General features: G+C 40.4%; 3 protein-coding genes across 4 annotated transcripts in view; 2 read left to right on the forward strand and 1 right to left on the reverse strand.

Moving 5' to 3' along the window:
- Positions 1 to 13,993, forward strand: part of LOC112398271 (stabilizer of axonemal microtubules 1-like) — a 37,663-nt gene that overhangs the window by 12,589 nt on the left and 11,081 nt on the right. For both annotated transcript variants that reach the window (XR_003002966.1, XM_024742723.1), the window contains exon 4: positions 8,933 to 9,053. Coding sequence is in view for 1 of the 2 variants with exons in the window: in XM_024742723.1 (XP_024598491.1) it covers positions 8,933 to 9,053 (121 nt within the window). In the remaining variant the exon portion in view is untranslated. The remainder of the gene's footprint in view (positions 1 to 8,932; positions 9,054 to 13,993) is intronic.
- SAXO2 (stabilizer of axonemal microtubules 2) lies at positions 4,040 to 5,095 on the forward strand. Its single transcript, XM_024742704.1, is given in 6 exon segments — positions 4,040 to 4,197; positions 4,199 to 4,370; positions 4,372 to 4,650; positions 4,652 to 4,969; positions 4,971 to 4,992; positions 4,995 to 5,095. Coding segments are annotated over 6 exon segments (1,050 nt in total).
- Positions 13,246 to 13,993, reverse strand: part of ADAMTSL3 (ADAMTS like 3) — a 358,752-nt gene continuing 358,004 nt past the window's right edge. The window contains 1 exon segment of the mRNA XM_024742722.1: positions 13,246 to 13,308. Coding sequence (XP_024598490.1) covers positions 13,246 to 13,308 — 63 coding nt within the window.

The raw sequence follows: 13,993 nt of genomic DNA on the forward strand, positions 1-13,993 counted from the left end.
GAACTATGAAGAATCAGGAAATATTTAAAGAGGTGATGGTCAAGAAATTTCCAAAATTGATGAAGGAATCAGGCTCCAGATTCAAGAAGCTCAACCAACCCCAGAATAAACACAAAGCCACGTCTGGCAACTGTCGTCAAACTTCTGAAAACCAAGTAAAGATAAATTCTTAAATTATAAATTCTAAAGATAAATTCAGTTAAAGAAAGCCCACGCGCAGCAAAGACCCAACGCAGCCAAAACTAAAATAAATAACTAAATTTATTGAAAAAAAAAAAGATTGAGCCTGGACCTGGACAACAGAGGAACACCCCCTCCACACACACACCCACCAGATTACTGAGCACTGAATAACAAGCAACAACAGTGTACCATTGGAGAGAAGCAAGGTTACAGAGAGACATTCTGTGAGGTGCAGGTGCAAAGAGAATGCCTAAAGCTGAGGATGGCGCAGAAATTAAGAAAACCAGCCCCCCTCTCCCCCCGCTCCAAAGCACAAGATAATGCCAAAGGAATTTAAAGCTGATGGTACGCTGAAGGTAAGCCTAGCAACAACAAAAGCCAAATCTAGCTCAGCTACTGATTGAGCTGACTTAACCCCCTTCACTAAAGCCCTGGCAAATGAAGATGTATATCCATTTCTGGACATAAATACTATTTATCCCAGTCTCTATTGTGCTACACACAATATCCAGCTTTCAAATACAAATTATAAATTGCACAAAAATAACATTTTATGCCATTCATTTACATATTATCTATGGCTGCTTTCAGGCTACAGTGTCAGAACTGAGTAGTTGCAACACAGACCATATGGCCCACAAAGCCCTAAATATTTATTTAATGAAAATGAAAAAATATGATATTAAAATGTGTGGAATGTATCTAAAGCAGTGCTTAGAGGGAAATTTATAGCATGAAATGTTTGTATTAGAAAAGAAGACAGTCTTAAATTAACGGCTTAAGGGTCCATCTTATGAAACTAGAAAAATGAGCAAATTAAGCCCAAAGCAAAGTAGATGGAAAGAAATAATGAAGAGCAGCAATCAATGAATCTGTAAACAGAAAAACAATGAGAAAATCGATGAAACCAAAAGCTGAATCTGTTAAAAGATAATAAAGTTGAATAACCCTAACCACGCTGACCAAGAAAAAAAAAAAAAAAGACGCTAACTACAGATATAAAGAATGAAAATAAGGATCTCACTATAGACTCTGTAGAACCTTATTTTACATTATTGTTTCTTCTATTTCCTTATTCTTTTCTTTGATGATTTCATCAGGTTGCTATTCATTCCATGTTTGCCTCAAGAAGGCAAAAATGAAAATTTAGGAAGTAAAATTGACAGGATTGGAAAATGACTTGAAACAGGGAGAAGGGAGTGAGGGAGAGGAGATTAGCTGGGTGAAACCTTTACCTGAGATACCAAATTCAAAATAGTGTTTTCTTGTTGATGTGTTATTTGTGGGGAATATGAGTCTGAGCAAGATGGTGAATTCAGTTGGGGCATACTAAACTTCAGTTTACCTCTTGTACATCTGTATAGAGGTGTCTAGTAGGAAGATAGATATGTTGGTTTGGATTTGAAGGGAGGTCTGGAGTGGAGATTCAAGTTTGGGAGTCATCAGCTTATAGGTAGGGGTAAAACTGTGAGGCTCGTTTGATGATCTGTAGATTGAGAAAGGAAGGATAGAGCCCTCTGACTTTATAAAAATTGGCCCCAATTCCTTAGTGCCATAAGACAACACAGGGAACAGAGTCCCAACTACTAAAAGAACTCACATATGCAGCTGAGGACTTTTGTCCTCAAAGAAGAACCTAGAACAGCTCGCTATATAAGGATGGAGATGGAGCTCCGCATAGAAATGTTCATGGTGAGCAAACACATGCAAGCACCTCATGGACTTAAAACTGTTCAGGAGAAAGCAAGCTTCCTGTCTAGATTTTAGTGGCTAGAAAGCAAAAGAATGAGCTGAGGCAACTGGATTGCCCTTATCTAACAAGGGTAATACTGTAGCTGCCAAATGAGCAGACTGCATTGTTAGATGTGGATGGCATTATATTTTCTTTCCATAAGTGTCATAAGATAGTAAGAATAGATGATGTTAATAAAGACTGTGATGTTTTAAGGCATTGCTATAGAATGTTATTAATAAATATTCTAGAGCAAATAATTTTCTAGGCATATGAGCATAGGAATATTTATGAGAGGCAAATCAATTTTCTGCAGTTATCTGAAATTGATATTCTTGCTGACACATGCTGTCAAACCTTGTCTCTCAGTCTCCAAATTCTTGCTTCCTTTTTGAAAACCAAAGTTGTTTGTTAAGGGAGAAATATTCTCTTTTTCTCTCATGAAATTAACATCGTTTTCTTGTAGACATTTTGGCAACAAAGGCTCTCCCTGTATGTTTATAAGGAACCATAGGTCTTCAATAACATCCTATGGTTTCCTTTTAGTTACTGAAAAATAGTGCTATAATTTTATACTTTAGATGGCAAACAACAGAGATGCCTTCTTGGTGCCTCAAGAAAAAGTGAGTTTATGGTAAAGCTCTATGTGAACTGGAAACAGAAAGCTATCGGGTACAGAGGAAGCTTGAGGGAAGAGCTGCTCCCTTCATCTCTGCCATGAGCTACATGGCTTCTCTCACAGCATCTTCACTTCCCTTTACACGTCTTCTCTGACTGCCATTCTACTAACTGGCCTCCTCTGACCATGTATCATCTCTGTTTCCTTACAAGTCTATTGTGAAGTCTTCAACTTACCATAGCTCTCCACTTCTGCTTCATGGCATCCTTTTACATTCTTCTCCCACTTTTATCTGGCTCCGTATTTTCAAATTTAGGTTCACAAGAACGAGAATGTGCTTGACCCAGGTCATCTTTTCTTGCCAAGTTGTTTCTTGCCAGGTCTCTACTACCCTACAGATCGCCTGCTCTTAGGTCAAGTGTCCACTCTCATTCACACATTTGTAGCTTGAGGGTGGTGGGAGTAATCATTTGGCTGAAGACCTGGCAATCTTGGCAGAAATGCCTATGGCTGAGGAATTTGTCTCCTCAAAGGAGGTATCCACATAACAAGCATTTGAGTTTTGGCCTTTCCAATAAACAGTGCATGGACTTTAGCCTAGACTCCAATTCTTTATCTTGCATATCTTCTGTCTTTTATAAATTAATTTTTGGTATTTAGAAATACATATTTTGGGGTGAAGTCAATTCTGTAGTACTTCTCAGCTTTCCACCTTTCTTATCTAGAAATGGAAAACCTAAATAACCCTCAGTTGAAATATAAGCACTTCAGTTTTCCATCCATGGTCTAGGTAAGCTGCAAGAAGCAGAATTAAGGTATTTAACACTAAATCCCAGACTCAGCTCTGATATTCATTTCTAAATTCCACGTACAATTTCTAACATTTTAGAAAGCACTCAGGTTTTGCCCCTTACCTCTAGATGACCCTTTAGCATTCAGGAATGCCTTGAAGCCCGTTTTCTCCAGAGGAAAAGTTGAAGCCAGTGATCTTTCTGGGACAGTACCAGTTACCCTGTAGCCTGTGTCTTTGCTCAGGGAGTCCAGTAGGCTTCCTAGGGTACAATGGAGTTGAAATTTTCTCTTCTTTGAGGAGTCCCTTCGAAGCAAGGAGTAATACCTACATCATTTTTGCCCACACATCAGGGCCCTTGATTTTATGGTAATCCCTAGATTTCATGTTTTACTTTAGCATTTTGTAAGTTAGAGCAAAAATCCCAACCAGTTCCTGGGAACACAACCATAATCTCCTAAACTCTGTCTTCGCCCAAAACACAACCTTCTTGGCTTTCAAAAACTATCAACCATCAGGCTCAGATGTTCCATTCCCTGATGTAATCACAAGAATCTTAAAGTGGGAAGTTAAACGTATTAAATTGGAGTATAGGGAAGGGAAAGTGGAAGTGAAGAAAAAAGCGTAAATCTGAGGGGAATCAGTGAAACTTCATACTTGATTGGTGTTCAGATTTCTAAAAGAAATGAAAGGATGGCAATGAGAAAAGCCAGTCATGATTTTTAGAAGGTGGTTGTTTTCTTCAGTATTTATACATGCTATTTTTTTGTTGTTTTTTAATTTTCAAGATGATTATAGAGCTTGGGACATTCAGAAAAGTGAACTTTATAAACAAGAACAAAATTACTATCCCCCTAATGTGAAATTTGGAAACAACATTTCAGAATGACTGTGTACCTTGTGAGATAAAGCCTAGGCAAAGCTTTAAACCCAGCCCTGCAGTCAAACGTTCTACAGTCCCCTTTAATGGTGATACAAGTCATCACCTTGATTACGTACCTCATCAGCTAGAATTCAAGTTTGCGAGGCCAAAAGAAGTTTACAAGCCAACCAACCAACCAACCTTTTGAGGATCTCACAACTCACTGATATGACTTCCAGGGGCTTGTTGGTGAAAATGCAAACATCTGCAGACCTCCATACACCAGAGTGTCCCAAAATGCTCAATTTGAAAGAAGCACTGAATTCCGTGACAGTTTTCAACTATGGGAAATCCCACCACCCGAAGTCAAGAAAGTAAAAGAGTATGTCCCTCCCGCAGGTATCGTGCAATTACACAGCACAAGCCACATCGATTATGTTCCATATGAGGCCAGATGTGTTGTTCCTTCCCATCAGGCCAGCTTCTCGTAGAAAAAATAACAGTTTTCCTTCCCAAGGAGAAAGCACCACGAAGGAAGATTTTCCAGCACGGGAAAGTTGTTATCAAAGATTTATTAATATTAAGCAGGAGCAGCAGAGCCCCAACCTATCTGGAGAATTTGATGGTTTGAGCACTTTCAGATCTCACTATGTGCCACATGAATTGATTCCAACAGAGAGTTGCAAACCTGTAAATGTTCCCTTTAAGAGTTCTATTCCATTTGATGACGTAACCGTGTACTCTCCCAAGTGTGCACCAAAGAAACAGGAAATCTGTCCTGCCTAGTTATCCTTCTCCTCCAGGTTATACCTTGAACATACAAATTCCCAAGGTCATAAATTCTTCCACACGATCGCTCCCACGGCTGAAGGCCTTCTAATCATCAAATCATATTTAAAAGGAAGCTAACTAACAGAACGTTGGTTTCCCAAGGGCAAAAACAATTTTCTATGGTAGAAGAAAAAGTTTATGAGAGCTGAAAAAAATCATGTTTTAAATTTTTAAACGAGATTTAGAAAATTTGTTACAGGAAATCAGGATTTAAAAAAAATTTTTTATTTATTTATTTATTTATTTTTGGCCACGTTGGGTCTTCGTTTCTGTGCACGGGCTTCCTCTAGTTGCAGCAAGCGGAGGCCACTCTTCATCGCGGTATGCAGGCCTCTCACTGTCGCGGACTCTCCTGTTGAGAAACACCGGCTCCAGACGCGCAGGCTCAGTAGTTGTGGCTCACGGGCCCAGTTGCTCCGCGGCATGTGGGATCTTCCCAGACCAGGGCTCGAACCCTTGTCCCCTACATTGGCAGGCAGACTCTCAACCACTGCGCCCCCAGGGAAGCCCCAGGAAATCAGGATTTTAAAACCCATTTTGTATTAATACTTTAACCAAGTTTGTTCTTTAATATGCGTTCTGAGAGTTGCATAATGTACATTCCCATCCGAACTATTTTAATCCAAACATACTTTCTGGTAGCTTGCCTCAATCTACTATCATTTGTACGTGTGTTTATAATTATGGAAATTATAGGGTTATTCATATATGAATTATTTATAAGTGCCTTAGGACTAATAGAACACCATTGAAAATGATACATGGATTATTTTCATTGAAAATGATGCATGGATTCTTTTTTCAATACAACAGTATTTTTTCCCTTAGATTTCAAGGCATCTGCATAGTGAACCCTGAGTCAAGTTTTGGTTGGCAGTGTCAAGATGGCTACACTGCTCCTCGCTGTGTTCAAGTTAGAAAGAGGCATTGTGGTGTGACAAGTAAAGGCTCTGTGGGTTGGGAATCAAAGCACCTGAGTTCAAGTTCCAATGAAACCAGTTTCTACTTGTGCCATCCTAGGCAAGTGACTCTTGTCTTTGAGCCTCAGTGTCTTCATTTGTCAAAGAATATCTGCTCTTCCTACCTCTCAAAAGTTTTGCTCTGAACATCAGGTCATGTGATACAACATAACGCATAAAGTAAAAGTGCTAACCAAAGGTCAGGGATTATTACTAAGTTGCTCGATCTCTTTCTGTACCTGTTTCTCTGTTTTCAAATTAGGAGAATTACCTACTCAACACTCACTTTCTGTCCTGTAGCAAGGATTGTAAAATAACGTAATCTGCTTCGAGCTTACAAGTAGTATGATTTCTGAGATGAGACTTGCCCTCTAAAGCTTCACAAGCACCCTAGAAGTTCTTATAGAGAATGGAGAGCTTGGATGGGGCGAATAATGTGGTTCGAATGACAGTACTTCCAAAAAGGAAAAAGCATTTGCGAGAGTAGTTTAAGGAATGACTGACAGCTCTGAAGAAAATTTTCATGGTAACCTCAGGTAATTATGCACCTAATTGCTGCTCCCAGAATCAAGGTGCAGAAGAAGAATCAGGCTTGGTATGGGCACAATTATGTCCTCCTCCTCCTCCAGTGTGAAGACAAATGCCAAGAAGGGAAGGAGGGAAGGAATGGTGCCATTAAGTGAAGTAGAAAGAACAGACTGCAATTATAAATGCTGAGACTTTCCTAATGAATTAAAATCTTAGTGGGTGTTTTTTCTTTGATCAATGATGCATCATGGGATAATATGATTTATTTTATCTTTTCGGTCTTTAGTAGCTTTAGAACTGTTTCAAAATATATACTTAACTGAGAACAAGTCCGTCATCATTTGGTTAAAATACTTTTCATTATGTGGAAGTAGTTTGTTTTTATTTACTTTCATATTAATTAGAGAAAATTATGTTGAATTGATATATTAGTCATAGTAATAGAGCATCATTAAATGAATTTTCATGAAATCATTTCTGCAACAAATCTTCTCTGGAAAAGAGATCTTGTTAATAAAGTATTTTCCAGGATAAGCTCTACATAATTCTCACACACACACACACACAGAGTCACACAGCATTTTAACAGCACTGGAAACTAGTAATATTATTATTTAACTATCTGCCAGATTTAGAATGAATTTCCACTAAGCCAAACTTGGATAAATCGGATGAAGGAAGCAGGGCATTTGGAGACAAAATTTCCGCCCCCACCCCATCCCATCTCCATCCTGTCTCCCTGCATGTCCTTGTTGTGGAGAATGGGACCACAGAATGAGACAGAAAGGCTTTGCAGTTTATAAACCCTGCAGGGACAACAACGCTATGAGTGCACCCTAATGTAAACTATGGACTTCGGGTGATTATGCTGTGTCAGTGTCAAGGTGCCCATTGTGACACAGGTACCCTCTGGTGCGGGCAATTAATAGTGGCAGGCTGTGCATCTGTGGGGGCAGGAGGTACAGGGTTACTCTCTGACTCTCCATTCAATTTTGTTCTGAACCTAAAACTGCTCTAAAAATCAAAGAATATTAAAAACAAAGACTGCATGGCAGGAAGAAAGGAGGGGAGTGTTCAGCAGTCAGAGGTTGGGAAGCCCGTACCCCAGCCCCTGAATACATCAGATTTACAGACTTCCTTTCATACAAAACTATCTAAGGCCCTCTCTGAGAATTGCTGTGTGAGAGGAGTCTGGTAATATGAAGCGAGGAGGAGACCTCTGAACATTCATCAGAGAAGGGGAAGGTGAACCTTGTCATCATAAGTTAGTAAACTTCAAAAAGGCTGTTTAAAAAGAGTGCTGATAATGTACCTTTCAAAGGGTCACAGTGTCCAATAAAACATGAAGAAACGTCCATTTTGTTAAGGCTTTAGCTTTTCTTCTCTCTCCACTCAGTGGTGTTTTACATGGATGGGCAGATTTTCACCCTATGTCACAGACCTAGGACTTTGACCAGTGTCGCCCCTCCCCATCATCCCCTTCAACAGGGTACACAGTTTGATAGCTGCCAGGGCTATCTTTCCATCACCTCCAATGTCCCCATCAATACTACTTTATTTGTAGCCATTATGGAACTATAATGACAAATGACACAGATTTGGTTGGAGCAACTGGAACACTCATATATCGTTAGTGGGAACAGCCACTTTGGAAAACAGTTTTCTAGTTTCTTCTAAACATGCACATACCATATGAGCCAGCAAATCCACTCCTCGGTATTTATCAAAGAAGAATGAAAACTTAGTTTTACACAAAAGCCTGTACGTGAATGTTTATAGACTTGTATTCATAATCACCCCACGCTGGAAACAACCCCGAGGTCTTTTAACTGGAAGAATGATACACATCTATAGTATACCCATACGAAGCCAATTCAAGGAACAAACTATTGATTCACCCAATATCACGCATGAATCTTAAATGTCTTTTGGTCAGTGAAAGAAGCCTCAAAGGCCACATAATGTATGATCCCACTTGCATGAAACTCTGGAAAAGGTAAAATTATACGGACAGAAAATAAATAATGCCAGGGGGTGGGGGTGGAGAAATTATTGACTACCAAGAATCAAGGTAAGGGAATTTGGGAGGTGATGGAACCGTTATGTAAGAAACTGCGCTGGTCGACAACTCTGAATTTGTCAAAACTCTTGGAACTGTAAAGCACAGAGGCAATTTGACTGCATGTAAAATTATAAAAACCATCACCCAGGAGGTGGGGAGAAAGCAAGGAGGAATGCAGACTGTGACAAATGAGTATGACTGTACTACAAATGAATCACATAACCACACTGCAGGGGGTGGGAAGGAAGGGGATGACCTAAGTCACTCTGGAAGAGGGTTCTCACTGGACACCATAAGGCAGTAGACAAAAAGAATACTATACAAATACTGTACTCTACTTGGTAATTTCTTTTTTTCCTTTCACAGGGGTATGCGTTAGCAGCTCTGAAACTACGTGTATAATAAGGCCAAACGAAGAAAATATATTGCAGATAATGAAAGCCAGGCTTCTCCCCGTCAGAGAAAGAAGTTTACAAACAAGAAAAAGGTACAGACTATAATAATGACCCTAAGTGCTGGACTGGCATTCAAGGTTTCAGTATGAATGCATAGATAACAGGAAAAAAAGTGTGTGTGTGTGTGTGTGTGTGTGTGTGTGCGCGCGCGCGCACGCACATTCAAGGATTAGTGTATATGCAATCAACTTTTTAACCCTCCCAATGGCCAAAGCTAGTATGCTTTCCCTTTCTTTTTTTTTTTTTAACATCTTTATTGGGGCATAATTGCTCTACAAAGGTAGTATGCTTTGAGCAGCAAAGTAATGATAGTGTTGGATTTCACCCCCTAAATATATATCTATATATAGATATAGATATCTATAACTATAGATATCTAGATATATATGCATCCCCTGGAGTCCATGTGCGTATACATAAAGTGAATAAATGGGGAAGCAGGGACAACTCTTCCCTTCCAGAGGATTCCAATTAGTAAAAGTAGACAGAGTGAAGAAAATAGAAGGTTACAATTAGAACATCTTCGTAATAATTGTTGTAGGCACAATCCACAGTGGATGCTACAATTAAGGGGCAATACTTTAAGCAGCAGCAGAATATCTGCACAGTGTCGATGTATTGTCTCTACAATAAGTATTTATTAATTACAAAGATAAAAATAGCAACTTAATAGACAAGAAACTTGGCAGAAACTACCTGAACCAAGGATCAAGTCACTTGTAATAGGACTTATTGACATATTGTTCCCCCTGATAGTATGCATTAAGAAGGGCAATAATGTATAACCTCACTCTCATCTTGAGAAAACACTAGATAACCCCAGCTCGAGAGACATTCTGTAAAACCTCTAGCCAGTGTCATGGTCAAAAGTGTCAAGGTCATGAAAGACAAGAAGAAATTTGAGGAAGCATCACACATTGGAGGAGGCTAGAGAGGCAAGGCAACAAAACACAATGTGGGATCCTGGATTAGAACTCGGGCAGAATAAAGGACAATAGTGGAAAAATGGTAAAATCCCAAAATGTTGATATGTAAAAGACAAAGACAAAATATTTGGGATTTCATCACACTGTACATGAGAGTGGACCCAACTTACATTAGTGTTTAGATTGTAAAATCTGGAGTTTTTCGGTGTCCTTGCATAGTTACTAAAGATTACAAAATATTTCAAACTGCCAAGAAAATAGAGGGAATTTTTGGAAATAAAGTTGTAACTTTTCCACTGTCCCGATAATGCTGTCCACTCCTTGTAACCTACGTAGGCCTTAGAGAAGGAAGGAAGGGAGGGAGGGAGGGAAGGAAGGGGAAAGAGGGAATGAGTCAAGGAGAGAAGGAAGAAAGGACAGAAGGAAGGAAAGAAAGAAAAGGAAAGAAGGAAGTACACTGTTGAGATATCTGAGGTGTCCCATTGCTTATCTTCTGTGTGGCTCAGCCTCATTAGGTTAACAGAGTCTTACAAGTTACTGTAAAATGGCTGATTTTTGTCTTCATCAAGTGACCTTGGAAACTCCAAGGCCTGTAGCAAATGAAGGGGAATTTCAATTCCAGCACCACGAATGTTTTCTAGAAAGACTCACTGCTAATCTTGAAGCACTATACACTTGACCCTTGCACAGTGTGGGAGTCGGGGCGCCACCCTTCCCCGCCATGGAAAATCCATGTATAACGTGTAGTTGGCCCCCCGTATCCGAGGTTCCACATCCACATATTCAACCAACCTTGGATAGTGCAGTATTTACTAGTCATAGAAATCTGTGTATAAGTGGACGCAAGCAGTTCAAACCCATCAACTGTATAAGAGAAGAAAGCTATTAAAAGCGGTTACTCACCAACCGCTGCTAAAAAGTCTCTCTGTGCAGACATCTCAAATCCATCACTAACCTCCTCACAATAGCCAGAAATAAAAGTGTGCTAGTGCCTCCTGCTCCTGCTCTCCCAACTACCACCCACTTCCACACCTGCTTCAGGCTGTCCTCTTGGAACTTCTTGCCACTCTTTCCTGCCCTTGACATTCTTTTAGGTGTGATTGATTCACAGGAAGTAAATGACTGGGATGAGGCACTGAGAGTGAATCTCTGTGTGATCCGCTCTGAATCCTGTAACCCACACCCCAAAGACAGCCCAGGGCACTGAGCCCAGCAGGGTTGCTCCTGGACTCAGAGAGGCAGCCAAGGTGACCATACCCAAGGCCACCAAAACCCGAATGCAAATAAGTCACCTGCCTTTGTAAGGATGCCACTGAATAATCAAAGTACATTTATTTCTGAATTCCTAGTCAGGATTGTGAAAGAGAAATAGTAACTCTTAGGTGATAGAAACAGTAGTAAAATACAGTACACAGGAAGGCCATTTGAATGATAACAAGACAAAAGGTACAACAGCAAATGAAAAATAGCAACTTTAAATACAAAGTGAAGCAGTTTAATAAGAAATTTTGTTAATCAGAAAAATACACGTCCCCTGTCTTTATTACATACTGTACAAAATGAAATATTGCACCTTTAAGTCATATAATAAATATATACAGAGTATTGTACAAATGATCTCTCTTTTAATTTAAAAAGCCTTCAACAATCACGTGTGCTTGATGATGAACAGCTCACAGGCTAGTGTGTCCTCGTCACGTTCCCGCACCCATTCCCAACCACCAAACCCTCCACGTACAGTAGTGCTCATCCCAGTGTCAGTGAGGCTGCAGTTAGAACAAGAGACCTGGTGCTCAGGATATGGCATGGCAGAGAGATTCAGCAAGCTTGTCCACAGACAAATCCAAAGCCAGAACGCACTGCTCACTTATGAGTGACCAGGGACTAGGGCCAGCACACCTGCTTCAGTTAACTTTGCTGCCGACAGCCTATAGGCAACATGCGCACAGGCAGCTGGGACCCCGAATAAAGAAGTGTGACCACTTATATGGGGTTGTGCGCCATCCAAAGCCATAACTGCTAGTATGTAAGGTAAGAGCCCCCTAACCAAATCAGCTTTAGAGCTTACAATTAAATACTAGTTCCCAACTCCTTCCGCAGCAACATCTTCTCCAAACTTTACCTCCACCCTGACGCCGTCACTAATGCCAGCATTGGCACGATCCAAACCCAAACCAATTCTGACCTAACCCTAATCCATAAAGCCAACTCTAGCCTTAACAATAAGTGAACCTCCATTTCTCTCACCTAACCCAAGGCTAAAACTAAAATGAACCCTAAACTTAGTCACCAAATCCTAACTCAACTTCTCATCCTAACTGTACCTTCCAGCCTAATGCTAATTCGCTTTGGATTTACTGACAGATCAGTTCAAATTAAAACAGTTATTTACTGTAAACAGCTCTTTTCAGCTATCATGTTTCATAGTTAGATTACTTTCTCATAATTTTTCCAAAATAAAAATCCTTAGGAATACTGTCTTATGCATAAATTCATTCTAACAAGGCTTTGGTTTTTCTGTTTGTGTGCAAGAGAATAGTGCTGAGAAAAATCTCATACACAGCTCTTAAAAGAACGCTTTGAATATACTTCAAAATCAGTAGAAGAGGTTAACTTTCCATCTCCTTTAATTTCCAAGATGCCTCATTTGGTCACAGATCGATTTCCGTAGTTGCAAGAACGGCAGCAATGTTTACTCAGTGTTTTCTCCCCTAAGTTCTCTAAGAGCAAGGAAAAGATGTCATTCCCCCAGGATGTCTGGATCAGTCAGGGTCACAAGCCTGTCCAGAGTGATTGTCTCCTTTTCACAGACTAAACGTAAGGGTCCATAAAAATGCCATTAGAGCCAACATCTTAACAACTACTGGCCAGAGCTTCTAAAATGTAAATACCTTATAAACCTGTTGCAACCCTAAAACTGAGAGAAGTCATCAGTTGCCGTGTTTCTCAAGCCTTCAGGATGTCGTACTCTCTACTAGTCTATAAATCACAGGAAGAGGCAGCTCGTGACAATGCACAGGTGATCTTGGTGATTTCCTGATTAGAAGGACAGGACGAGGTCCCACGTGCAATGGTGTGACTGCTGCAGTAATTTTTGTTAGTCCTGGAACGTATCATTTAAAAGAGTTGGAATTAAAAACCGGCCATGGGGAAATGACAGTCCCAAATTTTAACAGTGGTGATTTCTTCTGTCTGATTGTAGAATCTAGAGGGGTTTTTTTTGTAAAGAAATACGTGTCTTTGTGCCAGCTACATAGGGAAGAGAGCTTTTACATTTTGTTTCATCTTCCCAGTGGCATTAGGACCCCCTAAAAGTTTTATCCTCCTTTACACGACTGACAGCACCTTTGTTTGTAGAGGTCTAGCGAACACAAATTAAGATGCTTTACAAACGTACAGTAGTGAGTTGTGTCTGTGCAGCCTCCTGCAGAAAAAAAAAAAAATATATATATATATATATATCTATATCCATTTAACACATAGCTCATTAGAGACCTAGTTTAAAAGGAAGTACATGATTTTATGAAAAGCAGAAACTGAGATCACAGGGGGAAGCGAAGAAGCTCGGCTTGGGTTAGGGCCACTGCTTGGCACTGGAGTCAGAAGTGCCCTGGACTCACTTCTTAGCTGGGCCATGTGGCTTCTCGATGCCCTCAGGGGACATCACAGCCCTTCAGGCCACCTGCTCCTCCCAGTGCTGACAGCAGCACTAGCTTCTGGGGTGTCATGAACCCCAGGGAAAACTTACCAAAGCAATGGAACTCTCCCTAGAAAAATATATATGATGACATTTCCCACATAACTTCAGGGCATTTACACACCTGCCCAATCCCATCCAAGGAAGCCTTGTCTGAGGGGCTGAAACTCCAAGGCAGAAAGAGGCTGTGGAGAGGCTCGCAGTGCTTGTTAGAAGGCCACCGACCACCCTACTCAGTCAACTATTTTCTTCTCTAAAGGACACCAAGTTGCACCCACATCAAAGCAGCTAATCTCCTGATGTCCCAAGATACCACATCCGTTCAGAATGGCCCTGTGGACGAGACCCT

The sequence above is a fragment of the Neophocaena asiaeorientalis genome, unplaced genomic scaffold (genome assembly GCF_003031525.2).
Source record: "Neophocaena asiaeorientalis asiaeorientalis breed wild unplaced genomic scaffold, Neophocaena_asiaeorientalis_V1.1 scaffold155, whole genome shotgun sequence".
NCBI lineage: Eukaryota > Metazoa > Chordata > Mammalia > Artiodactyla > Phocoenidae > Neophocaena > Neophocaena asiaeorientalis.